At 41.8% G+C, this 21,005-nt stretch overlaps 2 protein-coding genes across 4 annotated transcripts in view; one reads left to right on the forward strand and one right to left on the reverse strand.

Moving 5' to 3' along the window:
- Nucleotides 1-8,860, forward strand: part of adam11 (ADAM metallopeptidase domain 11) — a 52,015-nt gene extending 43,155 nt beyond the window's left edge. For 2 of the 3 annotated variants that reach the window (XM_042305300.1, XM_042305301.1), the window contains 2 exons: nt 3,481-3,571; nt 4,288-4,948. In XM_042305300.1, coding sequence (XP_042161234.1) covers nt 3,481-3,571; nt 4,288-4,336 — 140 coding nt within the window. In that variant the 3' untranslated portion in view covers nt 4,337-4,948. Of the gene's footprint in view, nt 1-3,480; nt 3,572-4,287; nt 4,949-5,167 lie in introns of those variants that run through there. The other variant, XM_042305302.1, reaches the window with a different exon arrangement.
- Nucleotides 8,861-8,862: 2 nt separating this feature from the next.
- Nucleotides 8,863-20,324, reverse strand: LOC112223757 (cartilage-associated protein). Its single transcript, XM_024386939.2, has 7 exons — nt 19,750-20,324; nt 11,744-11,893; nt 11,286-11,463; nt 10,487-10,615; nt 10,201-10,346; nt 9,283-9,363; nt 8,863-9,039 (listed from the first exon to the last, which is right to left on the reverse strand). The coding sequence occupies exons 1-7, from the start codon at nt 20,287-20,289 to the stop codon at nt 8,905-8,907; spliced, it is 1,359 nt and encodes a 452-aa protein (XP_024242707.1). The 5' UTR covers nt 20,290-20,324; the 3' UTR covers nt 8,863-8,904.
- Between the last annotated feature and the right edge of the window lie 681 nt (nt 20,325-21,005).

A 21,005-nucleotide genomic window follows, 5' to 3' on the forward strand; every position in this document is an offset into this window, starting at 1 on the left:
AAATTTAATGAACCACGAAGAATGGAATAAAATGCAGAAACTAACATTTTAAAAGCCCTCTTTGCTGGGTGGAGATTATTTATGCAGACATGAAGTAATAGGTGTTTACATGCCACACTTACCACTGTCTCAATGAGATTTTATTTCTATTTGATTGCTTGAGCTGATGACGGGTGCATTCATGTAGTCTCAACCCGGTGCTCGTATGTAAGGTCCACCCGCCTGTCTGTATATGATTGTGACATAAATATTGATTTAAAAGTCCTGAAATGGACAGGATGCTTACCAAACCTGCTATCCAGCTGGCCACTTAGCTCACATCCTTCAGCACAAGGAAAATAAACCAAAAATCATCCGACTTGCAAACTGACTTTAACTGAGTCAGAATCGATACACAAATATTGATATACAGTGTCTTCAGAAAGTCATACCCCTTGACCTATTTCACGTTTTATATTACAGCCTGAATTCAAAATGAATTACATTATTTTGCCTTCTCATCTATCAACACACAGTACCTTATAATGACAAAGTTAAAATATGTTAGAAATGTTAGCAAATTTATTGAAAATTAAATTCAGAAATATCAAATTAACATACATTAAGTATTCACACCCCTGAGTCAATACTTTGTAGGAGCACCTTTTGGTAGCGATTACAACTGTGAGTCTTTCTGGGAAAGTCTCTTTTTGAGAGCTTCCCACACCTGGATTGTGCAACATTTGCCCATTTATTATTTTCAAAATTCTTCATGCGCTGTCAAATTGGTTGTTGATCATTGTTAGACAACCATTTGTAGATCTTGTCATAGATTTTCAAGTAGATTTATGTCAAAACTGTAACTCGGCCACTCAGGAACATTCACTGTCTTCTAGGTAAATAACTCCAGTGTAGATTTGGCCTCATGTTTAGGTTATGGTCCTGCTGAAAGATGAATGCATTTCCCAGTGTCTGGTGTAAAGCAGACTGAACCAGGTTTTCCTCTATGATTTTAGCCTCTCCTTAACTCTATTCAGTTTGTTTTTTATCCTGAAAAACTCCCCAGTCCTTAACAATTACAAGCATACCCATAACATGATGCAGCAACCACTTTACTTGATCATATGGAGAGTGGTACTCAGTAATGTGTTGTATTGGATTTGCCCCAAACATAATACTTTGTATTCAGGACAAAAATGTAATTGCTTTGCCACATTTTTGGCAGTATTACTTTAGTGCCTTGTTGCAAACAGAAGGCATGTTGGAATATTTGTATTTTGTACAGGCTTCCTTCTTTTCACTATGTCATTTAGAATAGTAATGTGGAGTAACTACAGTTGTGGCCAAAAGTTTTGAGAATGACACAAATATTAATTTTCACAAAGTCTGCTGCCTCAGTTTGTATGATGGCAATTTGCATATACTCCAGAATGTTATGAAGAGTGATAAGATGAATTGCAATTAATTGCAAAGTCCCTCTTTGCCATGCAAATGAACTGAATCCCCCCAAAATCCAATTTCAGCCCTGCCACAAAAGGACCAGCTGACAGCATGTCAGTGATTCTCTCGTTAACACAGGTGTGAGTGTTGACGAGGACAAGACTGGAGATCACTCTGTCATGCTGATTGAGTTCGAATAACAGACTGGAAGCTTCAAAAGGATGGTGGTGCTTGGAATCATTGTTCTTCCTCTGTCAACCATGGTTACCTGCAAGGAGACACGTGCCGTCATCATTGCTTTACACAAAAAGGGCTTCACAGGCAAGGATATTGCTGCCAGTAAGATTGCACCTAAATCAACCATTTATCGGATCATCAAGAACTTCAAGGAGAGCGGTTCAACTTTTGTGAAGAAAGCTTCAGGGCGCCGAAGAAAGTCCAGCAAGTGCCAGGAATAGTACCAAAAGAATGGTACCAACACATCCTCCGAGAGCAACTTCTCCCAACCATCCAGGAACAGTTTGGTGACGAACAATGCCTTTGCCAGCATGATGGAGCACCTTGCCATAAGGCAAAAGTGATAACTGAGTGGCTCGGGGAACAAAACATTGATATTGTGGCTCCATGGCCAGGAAACTCCCCAGACCTTAACCCATTGAGAACTTGTGGTCAATCCTCAAGAGGTGGGTGGACAAACAAAGCCCCACAAATTCTGACAAACTCCAAGAATTGATTAGGCAAGAATGGGCTGCCATCAGTGTGGCCCAGAAGTTAATTGACAGCATGTCAAGGCGGATTACAGAGGTCTTGAAAAAGAAGGGTCAACACTGCAAATATTGACTCTTTGCATCAACTTCATGTAATTGTCAATAAAAGCCTTTGACACTTATGAAATGCTTGTCATTATACTTCAGTATTCCATAGTAACATATCTAAAGACATTGAAGCAGCAAACTTTGTGGAAATTAATATTTGTGTCATTCTCAAAACTTTTGGCCACGACTGTACAATGTTGTTGATCCATCCTCAGTTTTTTCCTATCAAAGCCATTAAACTCTTAACTGTTTTAAAGTCACCATTGGACACATTGTGAAATCCCTGAGCAGTTTCCTTCCTCTCCGGCAACTTAGTTAGGAAGCACGGCTGTACCTTGGAAATGACTGGGTGTATTGATGCGCCATCCAAAGTGTAATTAATAACTTCAATATGCTCAAAGGGATATTCAATGTCTGATTTTTTTATTTTTTAACCCTTTTTACCAATAGATGCCATTTGTGAGGCATGGGAAAACATCCCTGGTCTTTGTGGTTGAATCTGTGTTTGAAATTCACTGCTCGGCTGATGGAGCTTACAGATAATTGTATGTGTGGGATACAGAGAGGAAGTAGTCATTAAAAATCATGTTAAACACTATTATTGCGCACACAGTGAGTCCATGCAACCTATTATGTGAATTGTTTAGCACATTTTTCCTCCTGAACATGTTTAGGCTTGCCATAACAAAGGGGTTGAATGATATTTCAGCTTTTTGTTATTTTTTTATTAATATGTAAATATTTTGAAAAACATAATTCCACTTCCAAATTACGGGGTATTATTGTTTGTTGGCCAGTGACAAAAAAACTCAATTGAATACATTTTTAATTCAGGCTGTAACAGAACAAAATGTTGAAAGAGTCAAGTAGTGTGAATACTTTAAAGCCACTGTGAAACTACTAAATACTCCTGTGTTTATAATGGATTAAAATACGCAGCACCGTTCAGTTTGTGTGTTTTGCCGAGAGAAATTCCCCACCTCGAAACAGCATCAGTTATTTCCTTGTAGTTTGGTCCTGAGACATGCACGTAAGACAGAAAAGGGTTGAACAGGCAGAAGTATCACGTTGTCCTCTTCTCCATCTCTTTCTCCCGGCTCTCTAACAACAACATCTTCTCTCCAACTGTTCAGAGAGGTGTAGGGCCTTTCTTCTGGTTCTCTGAAGTCTGCTGGGTGGTCTTCTTTTTTTGTTGTTGGTCCTCCCCCTCTTTTAACCCACCCTCTCCCCCCCTCCCTCTACGCAGGTCCCAGTGGCACCAATATCATCATAGGCTCCATCGCAGGGGCAATTCTGTTGGCAGCTATAGTCCTAGGGGGGACCGGATGGGGATTTAAGTAAGAGTTCTATCTGGAATGCCTCTGAGTGTTTACATTCCTGTGTGCTTCTAACAGCGGACACGCGTTCCCGCAAGCGCCCATCGAATGCTTATTTTAACCCAAAATGCTCATGCATGCTACAGTGTAGGTGCCTGCATTTATGCCTACGTTATACATCGTACGAAATGAATGCATGTCAAAAGGTCTCAATGCATACTGTATGCTTCACTCGTTACTCAATTCCTGCACATACTGTAGGTGGACACTGGATGCTTACTTTACCTTACAACACATGCAATGCCCAGTGAATGCTAATTTACCTTGACCTCTGACCTACATTTTCCTGTCTGTAGTGGCCAATCCTGCTCCATATGGCTGTCTTGGATGCTTTCATATTGCTTTCTCAATGAATGAATGTGTGTGCTATGCTTATGCAATTGTATGCTATAAGGTCGACATGCTTGTAAGCTATGCTAGCATACTATGCTATGCAAGTGATTTTCTCAAATGGTAGGTTATGGCAGTCCTGTACTGTTGTCATTAGAATCCTGATTCTTTGCCCGTCTGTTCTTGCGCTAAGTTTCTAGCAAAGCAGGGACTGCATGTGTTCATATCACTACAATATGACCCATAGCCAAAAGGTAAATGTTCTCTCTCTCTCTCTCTCTGTGTCTCTCTCTCTCTCTCTCTCTCTGTGTCTCTCTCTCTCTGTGTGTGTGTTGCCATGGATACAGGAACATCCGAAGAGGAAGGTATGACCCCGCCCAACAGGCTATGGTCTGATGGGAACTCATCCCAAATGACCTCCCATGTTTCATTCACCCTAGTCCCGAATCCTATATTCCCTCATCCACATAGGCACCTATCCTGCTATCTCTATCCTAACCCACTTCAATTAGGCTAGTCCCACTATCTCTAGTCTCTTATCCTAGTACCCAAATCCTGGGTGCTAGTTTGTAAAGTTTGCTTCATTTTTGTATTACACTTCAATATAAAAATGTACTTTCCATGTCCTAGTACCCTATCCTGTTAAATCCCATTTCACACCCTAGTTTCTTACATATGTATACTATATAATACCACTATCTCACTGTGCTCCTCCCAATGGACTTCACTACCATTCATATGGACAGTTTTACCAGATACAGGTTAAGGCCTAGTCCTGGACTAAAATGCACTTTCAATGGAGATTTTTTAAATTGAGGACTAGGCTTAATCTGGGTCTGGCAAACCGGTCTATAGTGTTCAGCCACTATCTGTATAGGCGGTTTGCCTTTTGCGTCCCACAGCCACATATCACACTGTCGTGTCAGCCCACACTGGCTCTGTATGGTTGACTTCGATTGGCTGTCCTGGATACCCAATCAGATGAGGCAAATAAAAGCTGAACAAGTATTTTTGAAGTGAGAGTGTCGGTTGTCAATAGTACATCACACAAATAATTACAAGCATTATGCCGATGGATCGCCTGGTAGTAGCCCTATGGGCAGTGTCCCTCTCTTTGACACAGCATGTAGGCCTTCTTACACTGTGGTGTATTCCGTTGCTTTTAACTTCTCAAACTCTTTTCCTTCTCCCTCGCTTTCTCTTCCCCTCCTCTTTTTCTCTTTCTAGATCTGGAGGGGGGTGAAAGCATCTGTCCATTTGCTGTCCTGTCTTCCTTGCCCTGTGTCCTATCCACTTTGAGGAGAGAAATCCAAAGGTGTCTTCCGTTCTCTTCAACTACAACTCTCACAATTCTCCCTGTCACGGTTCCTTTTCCATTTTCTGTATTTCCTGTCAATCTTCCAGCCACAGACGTCTCACCTTTTTGCCTTCGGTAAAGGTTTAACCTGAAATACATTCCCCGAAACCTTGACCGACAAGGGCCCCACATTGTGTCACATAGAAATAGATACACTTGTGTTTTATCACCATGTTGTGTGTGTCATATCCGAAATGTATGTTTGTCCCCATTGACTCTCCATAGCTTTCTTTTTCTATGAGCATGTTAGACCAAGCTGTCCAGGACATGTATACTCTCCATACAAGTGCTTGTACTGAAGTTATATCAATTTTGACTTCGTCTTTCCTGCCATTTAGACACTTCTACTGGACTATGGCGCTTTAAAAAAATATTTCCTGCGACGAGGGAGGAAGGATGAATCTGATATCCTATGTAGGGCTGCTCGTAAGCTTCTATCTCTGCAATTTACTCGTGGGGTCGTTCAACAAGCTGACAAATACCATACAGCCTACGACAACCATGTAGGATGTATGGTCAAATAATAATAATAACAACATATGGGACCCAGCGGCAAAACTGGTTGAAATTATGTCATTACAACCTGAACAGAAAACAAAACAGTTTTGTCCACTGTGTAGGTCATACAATACGTCTCCAAAGACAGTTATCGTAGCTCTCTTTTTTCCATTAGACATGACGGCATGGTTGGGTTAATTGCGTACTCTGCTTAGCTAGGCATTTCTATTAACATACCAACATAACCATCATTTATATTCTTCTAGTATGTTGGTCTTCAGTATCAAACAGTAATCTAGCGTTAATCAGCTATCCAATCTAACATAATATGCATAAACGTATGAATGTGTAGCTCAAGCTTGCGAGTGGGCGAATGCTTGTCGCAATCTCTGTCTCGATATCAAGTGTACGTTTTGCACGGAGACGGTTAGCTAGATGAAATAGTCTATTGCACATACACATCCAGACGTCAAATGTGTATTGTGCTGTATAATATGTAATCCATATAGAGATTGAGTGTGAATACATACATGTATGCTGAATATGGTTGCTTTTAGTACATCATGTATATTCTAGGCACTCAGATGTTTTCGACAGCTGGGACATAGTCGTAGCTGCTCAAATGAAAGCACATGTTTGTGAGTGGACTCAAATCGTTCCTCCTTTTCAGTATCTTGCATCAATGGGAGATTCCGTATAAGCAAGAAGTTTATATATTTGAGCTTCATTACAATGGTATTTGTATTTACATTGACAGACTGTCATTCAATTAAATACTTAAAGTCAAATCAAGCGGCCCTTTGATTAAAGGGACAGTACACCCAATTTTAGTGAAATTTGCCTTCACCTAGAATCCGTTGACTACTTTCAAAGACAGATGAGCTTGAGTAAGAAAAACAGTGGTAGCTTGCGTGTGCCGCTGTCTCGCTCCTCCCTCTCAGTAACTAATGACTATTGTTTTAGGTTCAGAGTGTATTCTGCGTGTCACCAAACACAGACCTACCTCTCCATTACAGGTTCTGGTCATGTTTAAAGTTACACTGCCAGCCTAAAGTAGCATCAAGTATACTTGAACTCTTATTTAATCTGTATCTCTATGTGTATTCAAAAATGTTAGTCAAGAATGGACATTTCAGGAAGCTTACCATCACAGTCCATTTACTCTTGTTGTTCGACTCATAGGATATCGCAAACAATTGTTCGATTTTAGACTTGAATGTAAATACTTCCGGTGTATAAAACAATGTGTATGACCTTTTAACATTTTTTAATACCGTGGCCTGTTGGTGTTTTTGTGGAGGCGTCTCTGTCGTATGTTATTGTATAGTTGCCAGTGACTGAATTCGGGGAGTTTGATGAATGAAAATTTAAGCCTGAGCCTGTTCTCGGGATCTTCCTCTTGCCTTTTTGTTATTTTATATGTTTAATGTAGGCTGGCTGTTCAAATTCGCGGTTGTTTAATAGGCTACCGTGTCGTTTGTTTTAATGTAGGTATTTTACATTCCATGGGTAAGATGACAAAATAGCCTTTTTAAAAGTTGAACCGGGGACCATTTACAATGCCACTGTCGATGAAAACACCTAGCGGGTTAGGAACAGACGGCATCTTTTAATATCGATCCTCCTGCCTGAAAGAGTAACTGTTGACATGTCTGGTTCTGGCCTCATTTGCTGCTGGCCTTTCGTGTGCCTTGTTCATCCCGACACGGCCTCTTTAAGATCTGCCTTGGAGGCCAGTGAACCTTTTCTCAGTTCAACAGGATACTCGATATGCTCTTTTTTTTTGTAGAAATAAGAGAATGCCGGTTGATATTAAAGTTATCCCCTATGTAAGATTCCTACTAGTCACACCAAGCCTTCCAGGTTAAGTCTGGCTTTACAGTTAAAATGATACAGTATGTGGTCGAGCCAATGGGTAATTGGGAAATTGTGATGTCAACAAATAGGCTTACCAGTTCACATATTTTGCCCTGTTCCTATTCAGGGCACTTGTTCACACTAGTGTTGCTTGGTAACCGTACATCCCTAAAAGCGTGTAATGTGTAAACAGGATAGGGATATAGAAAATAAATGAGGAATGATTTTTATTTCCGTTCTACCTTTACACTGACACACAATTACCCTTTTTCTCAGGCTACTGTCCGTTATGCTGTTTGATAGACTAGCTATGAAGATTTAGTGGAGCTTTGTCGAAACTATATTTTGTAAGTGATCAAATATGATGAGTAGTTTGTTGTTTTGGGACCATTAATACACTGAGCACTGTGTTATCGGAAATTCTTGAATTTAATAGACCGTTTAGGAGTTGATCAAAAGACTGCTTTGGGGTTGACAAAAAGGTAGTTTCGGGTTGACCAGAAATGTGGAGACAGATTTAATACAGGCGATGTGGTAGACCTTAATCAAGAGATAATAGCCAAATGGCCCTCTGTCATCCAAATGTTTGATCTCTTTAGTCTAATTTCTAGTTTTTCATTTGACCCCCACACAGTCTTGGCAGACTTACCAACCCTCCTGAGTGGAGCACTTAACAGCCTTTGTATGAGTGGAATAGCATTGGCTGTACATATAAACATAATCCACGTGTATTTGTACAATATATGCAGAGGTATTCATAAAACCATTTGTATTGGACTGACCTATCAAATACCAGTGTACTTAGATAACCTGCAATATCTTTAAATAGCAGACTTGGAACCCAACAGTGAAAATGTGTACATTTTGTGTATAATTAACTGTGCATTGCTTCCCGGCCTAGTGATTCCAGGATACGTATTGCATTTATATAGAATAGCGTCACTTTGAGGTTATTTACTTTTGGTTTACTGTTTAGGACTTGAGTTCGACTTATCCTTTTTTCAATGTGTGATGTGTGCAAATTCTGGAGCTTTTATTGATTTATTTTGACCTCCCTGCAACTGTATATTTGAATTACAATTCTGGAACAGATATCGATTATTGACTTCATATGTTTTTTAAGACTTAATAGGAACAGGTGATAGCATTTTAACGATGAGAAATTGGGGAAGAGAGTGAAGAGAAATAAAAATTGAAGTGTGAAAACGCATTGTCTTTCTGTTTTTATTCATCATTAGTCAAGAACAAACGCTTAGGAATCACCAACGTCCCCTTTAGCTTTGGGTTGTGACCATCTAGCCAGGATTGATTCCTGATAGTCTCCAAGCCCTTCAAACTCAACATCAGAGGAGTCCTCCATGGCAGCTTCTTCTGGACCCAAAAAGTCCTGTAAAAACAAGGTCCACAACCGATACTGTGAGTCAAGGTCTGTGTCATCAATCGTAAGGGTTATCGACAACCTTTTTAAAGGGAAATTCAAAACGCCATGTTGTGCCTACAACCCTAACGACTCCGTGCCAGACATTTTAAAGAACGAATCATCTTATGTTATAGCGTTACAGGCACCATATGAAATGACGACTTCTCATTTGAAGTTCCCCTTTAATTACCTTAAACTGCATTATCCTACCTCATCAGACTGCAAGTAGTTCTCTGCAAATGCCAGCATCTGTTTCAGCAAGGTGGTATGGTTGTAGTACCTCAATGCTTCCTGTTGAAACAGAGCCAAATGATTCTTTCACGTTCACTTTGGACACGATCTGCAAGTCGAGTTTGACCTTTTCATAAAGCTTGTCAGACTCAATTCCTTGCATTTTTCAATGAATCGCTGCCCTAAAAAAAAAAAAAGTTAAGTATAACAAAACACAAAATGGAAGTATCTGCAGACTGAATTATTTCACATCCTTGTGATTTGTGTCTTTTTCCCCATAATGCCTGAGTCGAGGCAAACAGTGTTTCTGCGCTTATGTACAGAGTGGAGGCCTGCGCTGAGCATTTGCATTCCTAGATCACCATGGTGATTTTGAACAGAGCAGGGGATTGTCCAAGTCTAGGATTCCTATTACAGGGCCGTGCTAGGTCGGAGACTGAGCAGCGGAAGGCCTAATTCCAAATCAATCCCTAGCTGCCTATGTATTTCCTTCCTGTCTCTGAAGTGTACTAGTCCAATTCCGTTTCTCCCCGAAGTGTGCACTCATTTACTCCCACGTTTGGTTTTGGGGAAGCCTAGGAGGAGCACTACAGGTTGTAAGAAAACAAGCGCAAAATCCCATAGTTGAGAAGGCTGGATTAGTGAAAGCAGTTTAATAGAAGAAAACCTTGCTTTCATTTATCCAGATATATACCTCCAATGAAGGCTAACAGGAAGGATGCATTGGCTGTCTATTTCAATTGGTCTTTACAGTGATTCCTCGCTATCTCCTCGCCTCTTTTTCAGCCATAGTAGGTCCTTTGTCGCTCCCTTCCGACTTCCTTTTCCAATGGGTTTAAAGAAAGAGGTGAGAGGATGTGAGGAAAGTTGAAAAGAGGAATAGAGCCATTCTCTCACCACTCTGGGTGTGAAGCTGTGGTCATCCAGGCCCCACTGCTCTCTGTAAGACTGGTAGTATAACATATTCTGCCTCATGACCTTGTCCTCGGGGTCAAAGAGCACGTAGCTGGACGCACAGGGGGCCGCACTGCGGGCATCATTTACTGTATTGAGAGGAGAAGAATAACTTGTCCTTTTTATTTGGACTCTTTCGTTTAGTCCCGATACATAGGCTTGACATTATTGTTAATCAAAGTAAGATGGTGGATAATATCTACATTATATGACTATGGTTGGTACTTACACTTATAATAAGCAAATTGCAGGTAGTGATACATAGTGGCGATGAATTTCTCCACAAAGTAGCCGCCAACATTTGGCATTAGGTTTTCCTCACACTTCACCTCGCATCTCAGTGCGTCAACATAGGCATCTGTGAAAGAAGGTGGCAAAAAATGAGTTTAGTCCTAATAGTCATTCAAAGTCATGGTACATAACTAATTCAACCAGAATTGAGGCTACTCATGGGTTTATATAATCTGGGTCTGTGTAGCCAGCCCTGACTGCCAAATATAAGCAACCTTTGACCTTGACCTCCCTGACCATCTCTGGCACCTTAACTTAAAAACCACTCTCACATTTATTAGACCGAGCTATGGATGCAAGGACTGACCATGATATCAAAATGATACGTCTAACCACGTTTTGAAGCTATACAGTTTTTTGTTTTCAATGACATTGTATACAAACAATGGAGCGTTACAGGCTAATATGTTGGATTCTGGTGGGGTACGACAATAACCTCCATGAGGAATTTTGAAGTTATATTCTTCAAGAATCAATAGGCATATATCATTCATTTAAAAGTCCAAAAATCGATGTACCAATTGCCCCTTTTTTTTAAAAAAGAGCTTTTCTTCCATTTCCAGATTCTAAGATTGCAACTTTGTTTTGCCCAGACTTTGTTTTGGAAAAAACTCAGCTTCTCACTATTTCATTTTTTTTAATCAAACATGTATATTGCACATTCTTCTAAGGAACCCTGGTTTTACCCGGGTCTGCCTTCAGTGTTTTTGGGTCTTAGTGAGGCAGCAGTAGCCTACCTGCCAGTGTGGGGTACAGGTCTTTAGTTTGGGGGAGGTCGGCGTCGCAGGCCCCGTGGCACATGGCCTGACACAGGCTGTACTGCTGGAGGTACTGGCTGAGGGCCTGCTCCATGTGACTGATACTGCTGCTGAAGTCCTCAGAGTTGAACAAGGTGACCGCTTTCAGGAAGCTAACCTTGGGGGTGACAAGGTCGTGTGGATGTCAGGGGTTGGGGGTCAGTTTAATTTCATTTGAGTTAATTCTGGAAGAACACTGAAATTTACAATTACATGGAATTGATCCCAACCCCCCACCCTGAGTGACAGAGTAATGTGAATATTAGTGAATCTGTAGTGACGGGGTATTGTGAATATTAGTGAATCTGTAGTGACGGGGTATTGTGGATTGATATTAGGTTGGGGTCAGATTGTAGTGGATTTTGTAGTACCTTTTCCCACCTCTCCTTTATGCTCACCTCATAGGGGTGTTCCTCATGGTCAATGAGCGCGCCCTCCAAGTCAAACTCTCTTTTGTATTGGTTCATGTGCCGTGTCATGACCGGGTCCTCTGGGTTTCTCTGTAGATAGGTGTGGGCTGACGCCAACGCCTTCTGGAGGTCATCCGTCTGGGAGAAACATAACACAGGCCAAGTGGTGAAGGCCCTGTTGGAATATTCCGAAAATGCGTCCTTCCTTCATCCAAGTTATCACTGATCTAACATTAAGACAATTGGTGATAGCAATGCTGTAGATTAGAACGCTTGCTAGCATCAATCCAGTCATGTCAGATCAATGATGACTTCAAGAAAGGGAGGAAAATACAATTTGATAAGTATTCTAGCTGCAGTGGGACAGATACTGTATGTCGACAGGGGAATCTCAATTGTTCAAAGCGGTTTCCTTTCTTTGTGTCTTTTCCATCATTGGAACTGAATGTGGTGTGTGGCAGGACTTTGGGCTACTTTGAGCTTTTCTAGTACTTTTGCTTTAGACCAGTGGTCACCAACCTTTTCTGAGTCAAGGTCACTTTCGCAAGTCAAAAAGCACGCTGAGATCTACCGCTCTTTTTTTTAAACACGACTTCAAAAATGGACATTAACCTAATAAAAACAGTTATTTAAAAAAAAAATGGAATAGTTTGTTTTTGAGGAACACAAAGAAAGTACAAATAAAGTAAAAGAACAACAAAAGATCTGTCAGTTACAGTGCACATTATACCTTCATCATATTAGTTACATTGACATCTTTGAATTAGACCTTTTTCCAAGTACGAAACCCATTTTCCCCAGTATTCTTGACCTCTCACTTCTTGAGTTCTTAAAGCAAAGGTCATACGCTCCATGTGGTGTATTTCTTCTACAATGTCTATCCATTGTGTCACTGTGGGAGTGTCTTTTTGTAGCCATTTCCTAGTGATAGCCTTTTTACTGGCTGCCAGTAGGACCTTCAAGAGGTACTTTTCTCTATTGTGTAAGTTACCAGGTATTTCACCCATGTACAAAGAAATGAATGTTTGTTCTATGTCACATCCCATTATTTTTCCAATGTTAGATCTTATTTCTCCCCAGTAAGTGTCGATTGCGGGGCAGGTCCAAAAGATATGAGAGTGATCTGCCCTCAATAGACCGCATTCTCTCCAACAAGGTGTAGTGAGCCAGTCTGTTTTGATTTCAGTTTAGGTGTTATGAAGAAACGTATAACATTCTTACATCAGAATTATCTCCATGACCCTGAGTTGGTGGAGCTTTGTTGAGTCTCTAATATGTTCAACCATGTTTCATCAGTTATTTCAATATTAAGTTCCTCCTCCCATTTATTTTTAATATAGTTTGTAGAATGTTTCTTAGAGGATTGAATACCCAAGTAGAGATTTGAAATAGGTTTTTTGTTATCCCCCAAGTTGTATGCGTTAGTGTTAGTGAATACTTGGATTAATTGTTGAGGTGCTCGAGGGTCAATCATTTTTATCTCCCTTAAGAAATACTGTCGAACTTGTAGGTATCTGTAAAAATCCATGCCATGTTTTTTACTTAGGTCCTGGAAGTTATCTAGGTCCCCATTCCTTATAATTGTACTGAATGATGTGATGCCTTTCTGCGTCCATTGTTTAAATCTGCTGTCCTGTGTTGCTGGGGTCGTATGCGGGCCAACTCAGCAGTTTGATCTCTCTGTCTAAATGATTTTGCTTAACCACCCTAAACCATGTCTTCAGAGAGATATGAATCCACTGATTTTGTCTATTGTATATTTCTATTACCATGTCCTTATTTCCCAAAACTGACTGTATGGGTATCTCTGTCAAAGTAGTCTCAATGTCTTTCCATTTGGATTCGTATTCTGAATTGCACCAACACACCAGATGTCTCAATTGGGCTGACACAAAAATAATATTTTAGGTTTAGTAAGGCCATACCCCCACAGCTTTTTGGTAATTGTAATGTTGCACATCTAATTCTTGGTCTCTTACTCTTCCAGGTGAACCTTGATATCCGTTTATCGCGTTCCCTAAACTGTTTAGGTGGGATTTCTATGGGCAGTGATTGGAACAAATACAGTAACCTTGGCAGGATGTTAATTTTGATTGTTTCAATTCTACTATTAAAATCTAAGGGAAGTGAATGCCACCTATCTAGGTCATCATATACACTGCTCAAAAAAATAAAGGGAACACTTAAACAACACAATGTAACTCCAAGTCAATCACACTTCTGTGAAATCAAACTGTCCACTTAGGAAGCAACACTGATTGACAATAAATTTCACATGCTGATGTGCAAATGGAATAGACAATAGGTGGAAATTATAGGCAATTAGCAAGACACCCCCAATAAAGGAGTGGTTCTGCAGGTGGTGACCACAGACCAAATCTCGGTTCCTATGGTTCCTGGCTGATGTTTTGGTCACTTTTGAATGCTGGCGGTGCTTTCACTCTAGTGGAAGCATGAGACGGAGTCTACAACCCACACAAGTGGCTCAGGTAGTGCAGCTCATCCAGGATGGCACATCAATGCGAGCTGTGGCAAGAAGGTTTGCTGTGTCTGTCAGCGTAGTGTCCAGAGCATGGAGGCGCTACCAGGAGACAGGCCAGTACATCAGGAGACGTGGAGGAGGCTGTAGGAGGGCAACAACCCAGCAGCAGGACCGCTACCTCCGCCTTTGTGCAAGGAGGAGCAGAAGGAGCACTGCCAGAGCCCTGCAAAATTACCTTCAGCAGGCCACAAATGTGCATGTGTCTGCTCAAACGGTCAGAAACAGACTCCATGAGGGTGGTATGAGGGCCCGCCGTCCACAGGTGGGGGTTGTGCTTACAGCCCAACACCGTGCAGGACGTTTGGCATTTGCCAGAGAACACCAAGATTGGCAAATTTCGCCACTGGCGCCCTGTGCTCTTCACAGATGAAAGCAGGTTCGCACTGAGCACATGTGACAGTCTGGAGATGCCGTGGAGAACGTTCTGCTGCCTGCAACATCCTCCAGCATGACCGGTTTGGCGGTGGGTCAGTCATGGTGTGGGGTGGCATTTCTTTGGGGGGGCCGCACAGCCCTCCATGTGCTCGCCAGAGGTAGCCTGACTGCCATTAGGTACCGAGATGAGATCCTCAGACCCCTTGTGAGACCATATGCTGGTGCGGTTGGACCTAGGTTCCTCCTAATGCAAGACCATGCTAGACCTCATGTGGCTGGAGTGTGTCAGCAGTTCCTGCAAGAGGAAGGCATTGATGCTATGGACTGGCCCGCCCGTTCCCCAGACCTGAATCCAATTGAGCACATCTGGGACATCATGTCTCGCTCCATCCACCAACGCCACAGACTGTCCAGGATTTGGCAGATGCTTTAGTCCAGGTCTGGGAGGAGATCCCTCAGGAGACCATCCGCCACCTCATCAGGAGCATGCCCAGGCATTGTAGGGAGGTCATACAGGCACGTGGAGGCCACACACACTACTGAGCCTCATTTTGACTTGTTTTAAGGACATTACATCAAAGTTGGATCAGCCTGTAGTGTGGTTTTCCACTTTAATTTGGAGTGTGACTCCAAATCCAGACCTCCATGGGTTGATAAATGTGATTTCCATTGATAATTTTTGAGTGATTTTGTTGTCAGCACATTCAACTATGGAAAGAAAAAAGTATTTAATAAGAATATTTCATTCATTCAGATCTAGGATGTGTTATTTTAGTGTTCCCTTTATTTTTGTTGAGCAGTGTATTTTGTTGTTAATGTGATCGTAATTCATGCAATAAAGTTTGGGTGTATCTTTTGGTATATATACTCCAAGAGATTTAATGGATGAAGAGGTCCAGTGGAAGTTATACCTACTCTTCAGCTCTTCCTGTGGGGCAGATTTATATACTAGGGCTTGGAACTTGTGTACGTTAAGCACACACCCTGAATATTTTCCAAATGTTTGTAAAACATCCATCAATCTAGGTACACCTTGAGCCTGGGTCTTTAAGAACAAAAACAGTTCTGGAGGAATGAGGTTTGTGCAGTAAAGTTTCCGAGTTGGATGACAGTTCAAAACGATTTTTCCCAGTCGGATCTTGTTTTTTTCCCCTCAAGAGTTCCCAGTTGTCTTGAACGCACTGAAGTCGGAGATTTTCAAGTTACCAGTTGTTTTGAACACGTCATTAGTCTCAGAGTTGGCAGGGAGAGGACATCAGAGGGTCCGCCTCTCACGGTCCCTGCACACTCTCTCCTCTCAGGTGAGACTGACCAGAGAGGGGGAAACTCGAGTCGCACTGCATCCGACTCGAGTCGCACTGCATCCGAGTCATGTTGTTCCTATGTCCAGAGAAAGCGAAATACCTCAATATAAAATAGACATGACAAGCTGCTAATAATAATTCAAAAAACACAGGGCTATTGATACACTTGGCTACTCATTCAGTGGGGGGGTAGGTGGAGTTTGAACCATTTAATTTGTCTGAAAATACAAAATGGAAACGCATTGCCTGCGAAGGGCTTCTGAATCAAGTGCACCTCCCAGCAACTACACAACACAAAAAAAAGGAGCAGCAAGCCTTTATGCCTTTGACGTTGGCCTTTCTACAGAAATGTTTGGTGATTGACTAGGAATGCCTCGAAGGACTTGTTGGCGACCACTGCTTGAGACTATTGATATGGCAGCAAGGATGGTTTATTTCTGAAATATCACAACTTTGAGGGCAAACTGATTTAGATAATATTACAACCTTGGCACATCTGTGTTTGGGAAGTTTCTTCCATTCTTCTCTGCAGATCTTCTAAAACTCTATCAGGTTGGAGTGTTGCTGCACAACTATTTCCAGATATCTCCAGAGAAGTTTGATCGGGTTCAAGTCCGGGTTCTGGCTGGGCCACTCAAGGATATTCAAAGACTTGTCCCGAAGCCACTCCTGTGTTGACTTGTCTGTGTGCTTAGGGTCATTGTGTTGGAAGGAACCTTCGCCCCAGTCTGAGGCCCTGGGGGCTCTGGAGTAGGTTTTCATCAATGATTTCGCTGTACTTTGCTCCATTCATCTTTCCCTCGATCCTGACTAGTCTTTCAGTCCCTGCCGCTGAAAAACATCCCCACAGCATGATGCTGTCACCACCATGCTTCACCGTAGTGATGGTATCGGCCAGGTGATGAGCGGTGCCTGGTTTCCTCCAGATGTGACGCTTGGCATTCAGGCCAAAGAGTTCAATCTTGGTTTCATCAGACCAGAGAATCTTGTTTCTCATGGTCTGAAAGTCCTTTGGGTGCCTTTTGGCAAACTCCAAGCGTGCTTTCATGTGCCTTTTACTGATCAGTAGCTTCCGTCTGGCCACTCTACCGTAAAGGCCTGATTGGTGGAGTGCTGCACAGATGGTTGTTCTCCCATCTCCACAGAGGAACTCTGGAGCTCAGTCAGACTGACCATCGGGTTCTTGGTCACCTCCCTGACCAAGGCCTTTCTCTCCCGATTGCTCAGGTTGGTTGGGCAGCGAGCTCTAGGAAGAGTCTTGGTGGTTCCAAACTTCTTCCATTTAAAAATTACGGAGGCCACTGTGTTCTTGGGGACCTTCAATGCTGCAGAAATGTTTTGGTACGCTTCTCCAGATCTGTGCCTTGACACAATCCTGTCTCAGAGCTAAGGACAATTCCTTCGACCTCATTGCTTGGTTATTTACTTTGACATGCACTATCAATTGTGGGACCTTATATAGACAGGTGTGCGCCTTTCCAAATCATGTCCAATCAATTGAATTTACCACAGGTGGAATGCTATCAAGTTGTCGAAACTTCTCAATGATGATCAATGGAAACAGGATGCACATTAGCTCAATTTCGAGGCTCATAGCAAAGGATCTGAATACTTATGTAAATAAGGTATTATTTAAATGTTTTTATACATTTGCAAACATTTCTAAAAACCTGTTTTCGCGTTGTCATTATGGGGTATTGTGTGTAGATGTTAATTTAATCAATGTTATAATAAGGCTGTAATGTACAAAATGTGAATAAAGGGAAGGGGTCTGAATACTTTCCGAATGCACTGCATCTTTCCTGCAATTAATCGTGGTTAACACAACAGGTTCTATTTTATGCTTGCGGTAAGCAGGTGCAAGTGTGAAACGCACGTTAGTTTGACTTTCGTCATGTAAAAACTGGTGCATTGGCATTTTCCAGCCCTTTCGCCAGGTTTGTAATTTTACCTTCCTAGCATTAGCTCGCTTGCGCTGAGGTGGAAGGGGTGGAATTATTTTTGGTGTGTCCTTATAAACGTGCGCCATTATGCCAATTTCAGTCAGCCAAGAGAGGATATTTAAGACAGACCAAAAACTGGTCTTAGCAGTAATGCAATTGGTTATGGCATTGATTTTGTAAAAAAAAAAAAGATCTTCCACTTTCCTCTATTGGACCTAACTGTCAAATCGCGGGAATTCAGATTGCTTTCTGGGGTGCTGAATCCACTTGTAGCCTATATTTGCCTGTTTGTTTGTTTACCTTTTCATGTGGCAAAGTCACTACTGACCTTATCAACCCCGACAGTAGGTTATTTTTTATTTCACCTTTATGTTACCAGGTAGGCCAGTTGAGAAGAAGTTCTCATTTACAACTGCGACCTGGCCAAGATAAAGCAAAGCAATGCGACACAAACAACTCTGAGTTACACATGGGATAAACAAACGTACAGTCAATAACACAATAGAAAAATCTATATACAGTGTGTGCAAACGTAGTAAGATTAGGGAGGTAAGGCAATAAATAGGCCTTAGTGGCAAAATAATTGCAATTAAACACTGGAGTGATATATGTGCAGAAGATGAATGTGCAAGTAGAGATAAGACTCCAGCTTCAGTGATTTTTGAAATTCGTTCCAATCATTGGCAGCAGAGAACAGGAAGGAAAGGCAGCCAAACGAGGAGTTGGCTTTGGGGATGACCAGTGAAATATACCTGCTGGAGCGCGTGCTACTTTTGTGGTGCTATGGTGACCAGTAGGCTGAGATAAGGTGGGGCTTTACCTAGCAAAGACTTATAGATGACCTGGAGCCAGTGGCTTTGGCTATGAATATGTAGTGGGGTCCAGCCAACGAGAGCATACCGGTCGCAGTGGTGGGTAGTATATGGGGCTTTGGTGACAAAACGGATGGCACTGTGATAGACTGCATCCAATTTGCTGAGTAGAGTGTTGGAGGCTATTTTGTAAATGACATCGCCGAAGTCAAGGATCGGTAGGATAGTCAGTTTTACGGGGGTATGTTTGGCAGCATGAGTGAAGGATGCTTTGTTGCGAAATAGGAAGAGGATTGTAGATTTAATTTTGAATTGGAGATGCTTAATGTGCGTTTGTTTATCCCATGTATAACTCTGTTGTTTTTGTCGCACTGCTTTGCTTTATTTTGGACTGGTCGCAGTTGTAAATGAGAACTTGTCCTCAACTGGCCTACCTGGTTAAATAAAGGTGAAATAAAAATGTGAGACTGGAAAGAGAGTTTACAGTCTAACCAGACACCTAGGTATTTGTAGTTGTCCACATACTCTAAGTCAGAACCGTCTAGAGGAGTGATGCTAGACGGGTGGGCGGGTGTGGGCAGCGATCGGTTGAAGAGCAGAATGGTGTTGTCTGCGTAGAGGTGGATCAGAGAATCACCAGCAGCATGAGCGACATCATTGATGTATACAGCGATATACTGTTATAGCGATATATTCTATATTTGGAAGTAGTAATGGTGAGTGGACATTTCCCATTTTTGTTGTTTCTGTAAACTATTTAACAAATGAGGTTATAATGGACTAGTAGGAGTTGATGACAGTGCAATGCATAAAATACCATATACACAACTTGAGGCAAACACATATTTACCCATGGTGCACATTATGATTGGCCAATGAGGGGTTAAGCCTCAACACGCCTTCAATTTGTTTATTCATCAAAACTCAGGCCTTTTGCGCCACCGCCTGCTACTGCGCTCATAATTCTGGTTGTGAAAATAGCATAAATATGTATTTCTGAGTCCAAAATGTGACTTACCTGGACATAAGCAAAGTACATGTAACGGTAGGGCGACCTATTATCGAAATCATCCATGACCTCTTTTCTAGGGTAAGGGAGCGAGAGCGCAGGGAAGTGCATCCTGCACTTTTTCAGGCATGATGCTCGCATCAAAATGCGCCAGAAGATCTGCATATCCCCGGTGCTGCTTGCCATGACAGGCTCCTGTAGCTGTACATGACTGGCATTACAGTTTCGTATGCAGTATGTCACGCTGTCTTTCAGAAGTCGATGCAGGCGTAAACTTAATTCAATGAATTTGATACAGTCCGTCCAATTTTCTGAGGCATAATTGTCCAAGCCTTGTGCATACGCAGACTCGATTGGCATGAGCTCCTCTTGTGGGAAATGTCTAAAGTTGTAGTTGTCATACTGCGCGACCACTACAGTGGCAATAAAACACAAAGAGATTGAGAAAATAATTCCTTTTACGCGTTGGAGATTGGCGACCATGATAAATGCATTCATCCAAGTTGCGCATTTGTCTCTGACCAATAAAACGGGACTGTGTTTTTCCATTTACTTTCAGGGAGAGGTGGGCCGGCAAACCGTTTAGGGGTCTTGACGAGTTGGACAGTTGTAGCCCGTGGTCTCGGATTTCTAGCTGTCATAACCTCCAGCAGTCATATCGGAACACGTTTAGTTGTTCATTTAAAACGCGTTCCATGTGCGTAAAAATACATGTAGCCTAGTTTACAATTCCATTAGATGAATGTGAACGAGGGTCTCTTCAGGCTACTGGGCCACTGGAGATAATTTAGCATGAGATCAGCTTGTTGCGTGACAGTAGATGGATTAAATAGGATGTATACCTGTTTAGTAATTAAACTCAATCTATCTTTAAGCATACCATTGCTTCTACCAAGAGGTCTGAATGGCTTTCGGAGGTAGTGCACTTACCTTGACTGTAGAATAGCTGGTTCAGGACCTGGCTATTCCCCCTCAATGAATCACTGCAATTGCTAGTTGCCTAATTAAATAAAGGTTAAATAAAAAATGGTAGCATAACCCTATACCCTATAGGAAAAGTCTATATGAACACTCCTGACCTGAAAAACTATAAATAATTTCAGAATTGGTTAAACATTAGATTTTGGTCATTTGTTTTACTGGTCAGGAGTGTCGTTACAGCCTCTCCCTAGCCAATAACTTTCAAAATGTCTTTATGCTTCGAGCCTCATGCTCTGACAATGCTCACTGCACATGAGTTTGGCATTGATTGTTTGCATAGGAGA

The sequence above is a fragment of the Oncorhynchus tshawytscha genome, linkage group LG24 (genome assembly GCF_018296145.1).
Source record: "Oncorhynchus tshawytscha isolate Ot180627B linkage group LG24, Otsh_v2.0, whole genome shotgun sequence".
In the NCBI taxonomy this organism is placed as follows: domain Eukaryota; kingdom Metazoa; phylum Chordata; class Actinopteri; order Salmoniformes; family Salmonidae; genus Oncorhynchus; species Oncorhynchus tshawytscha.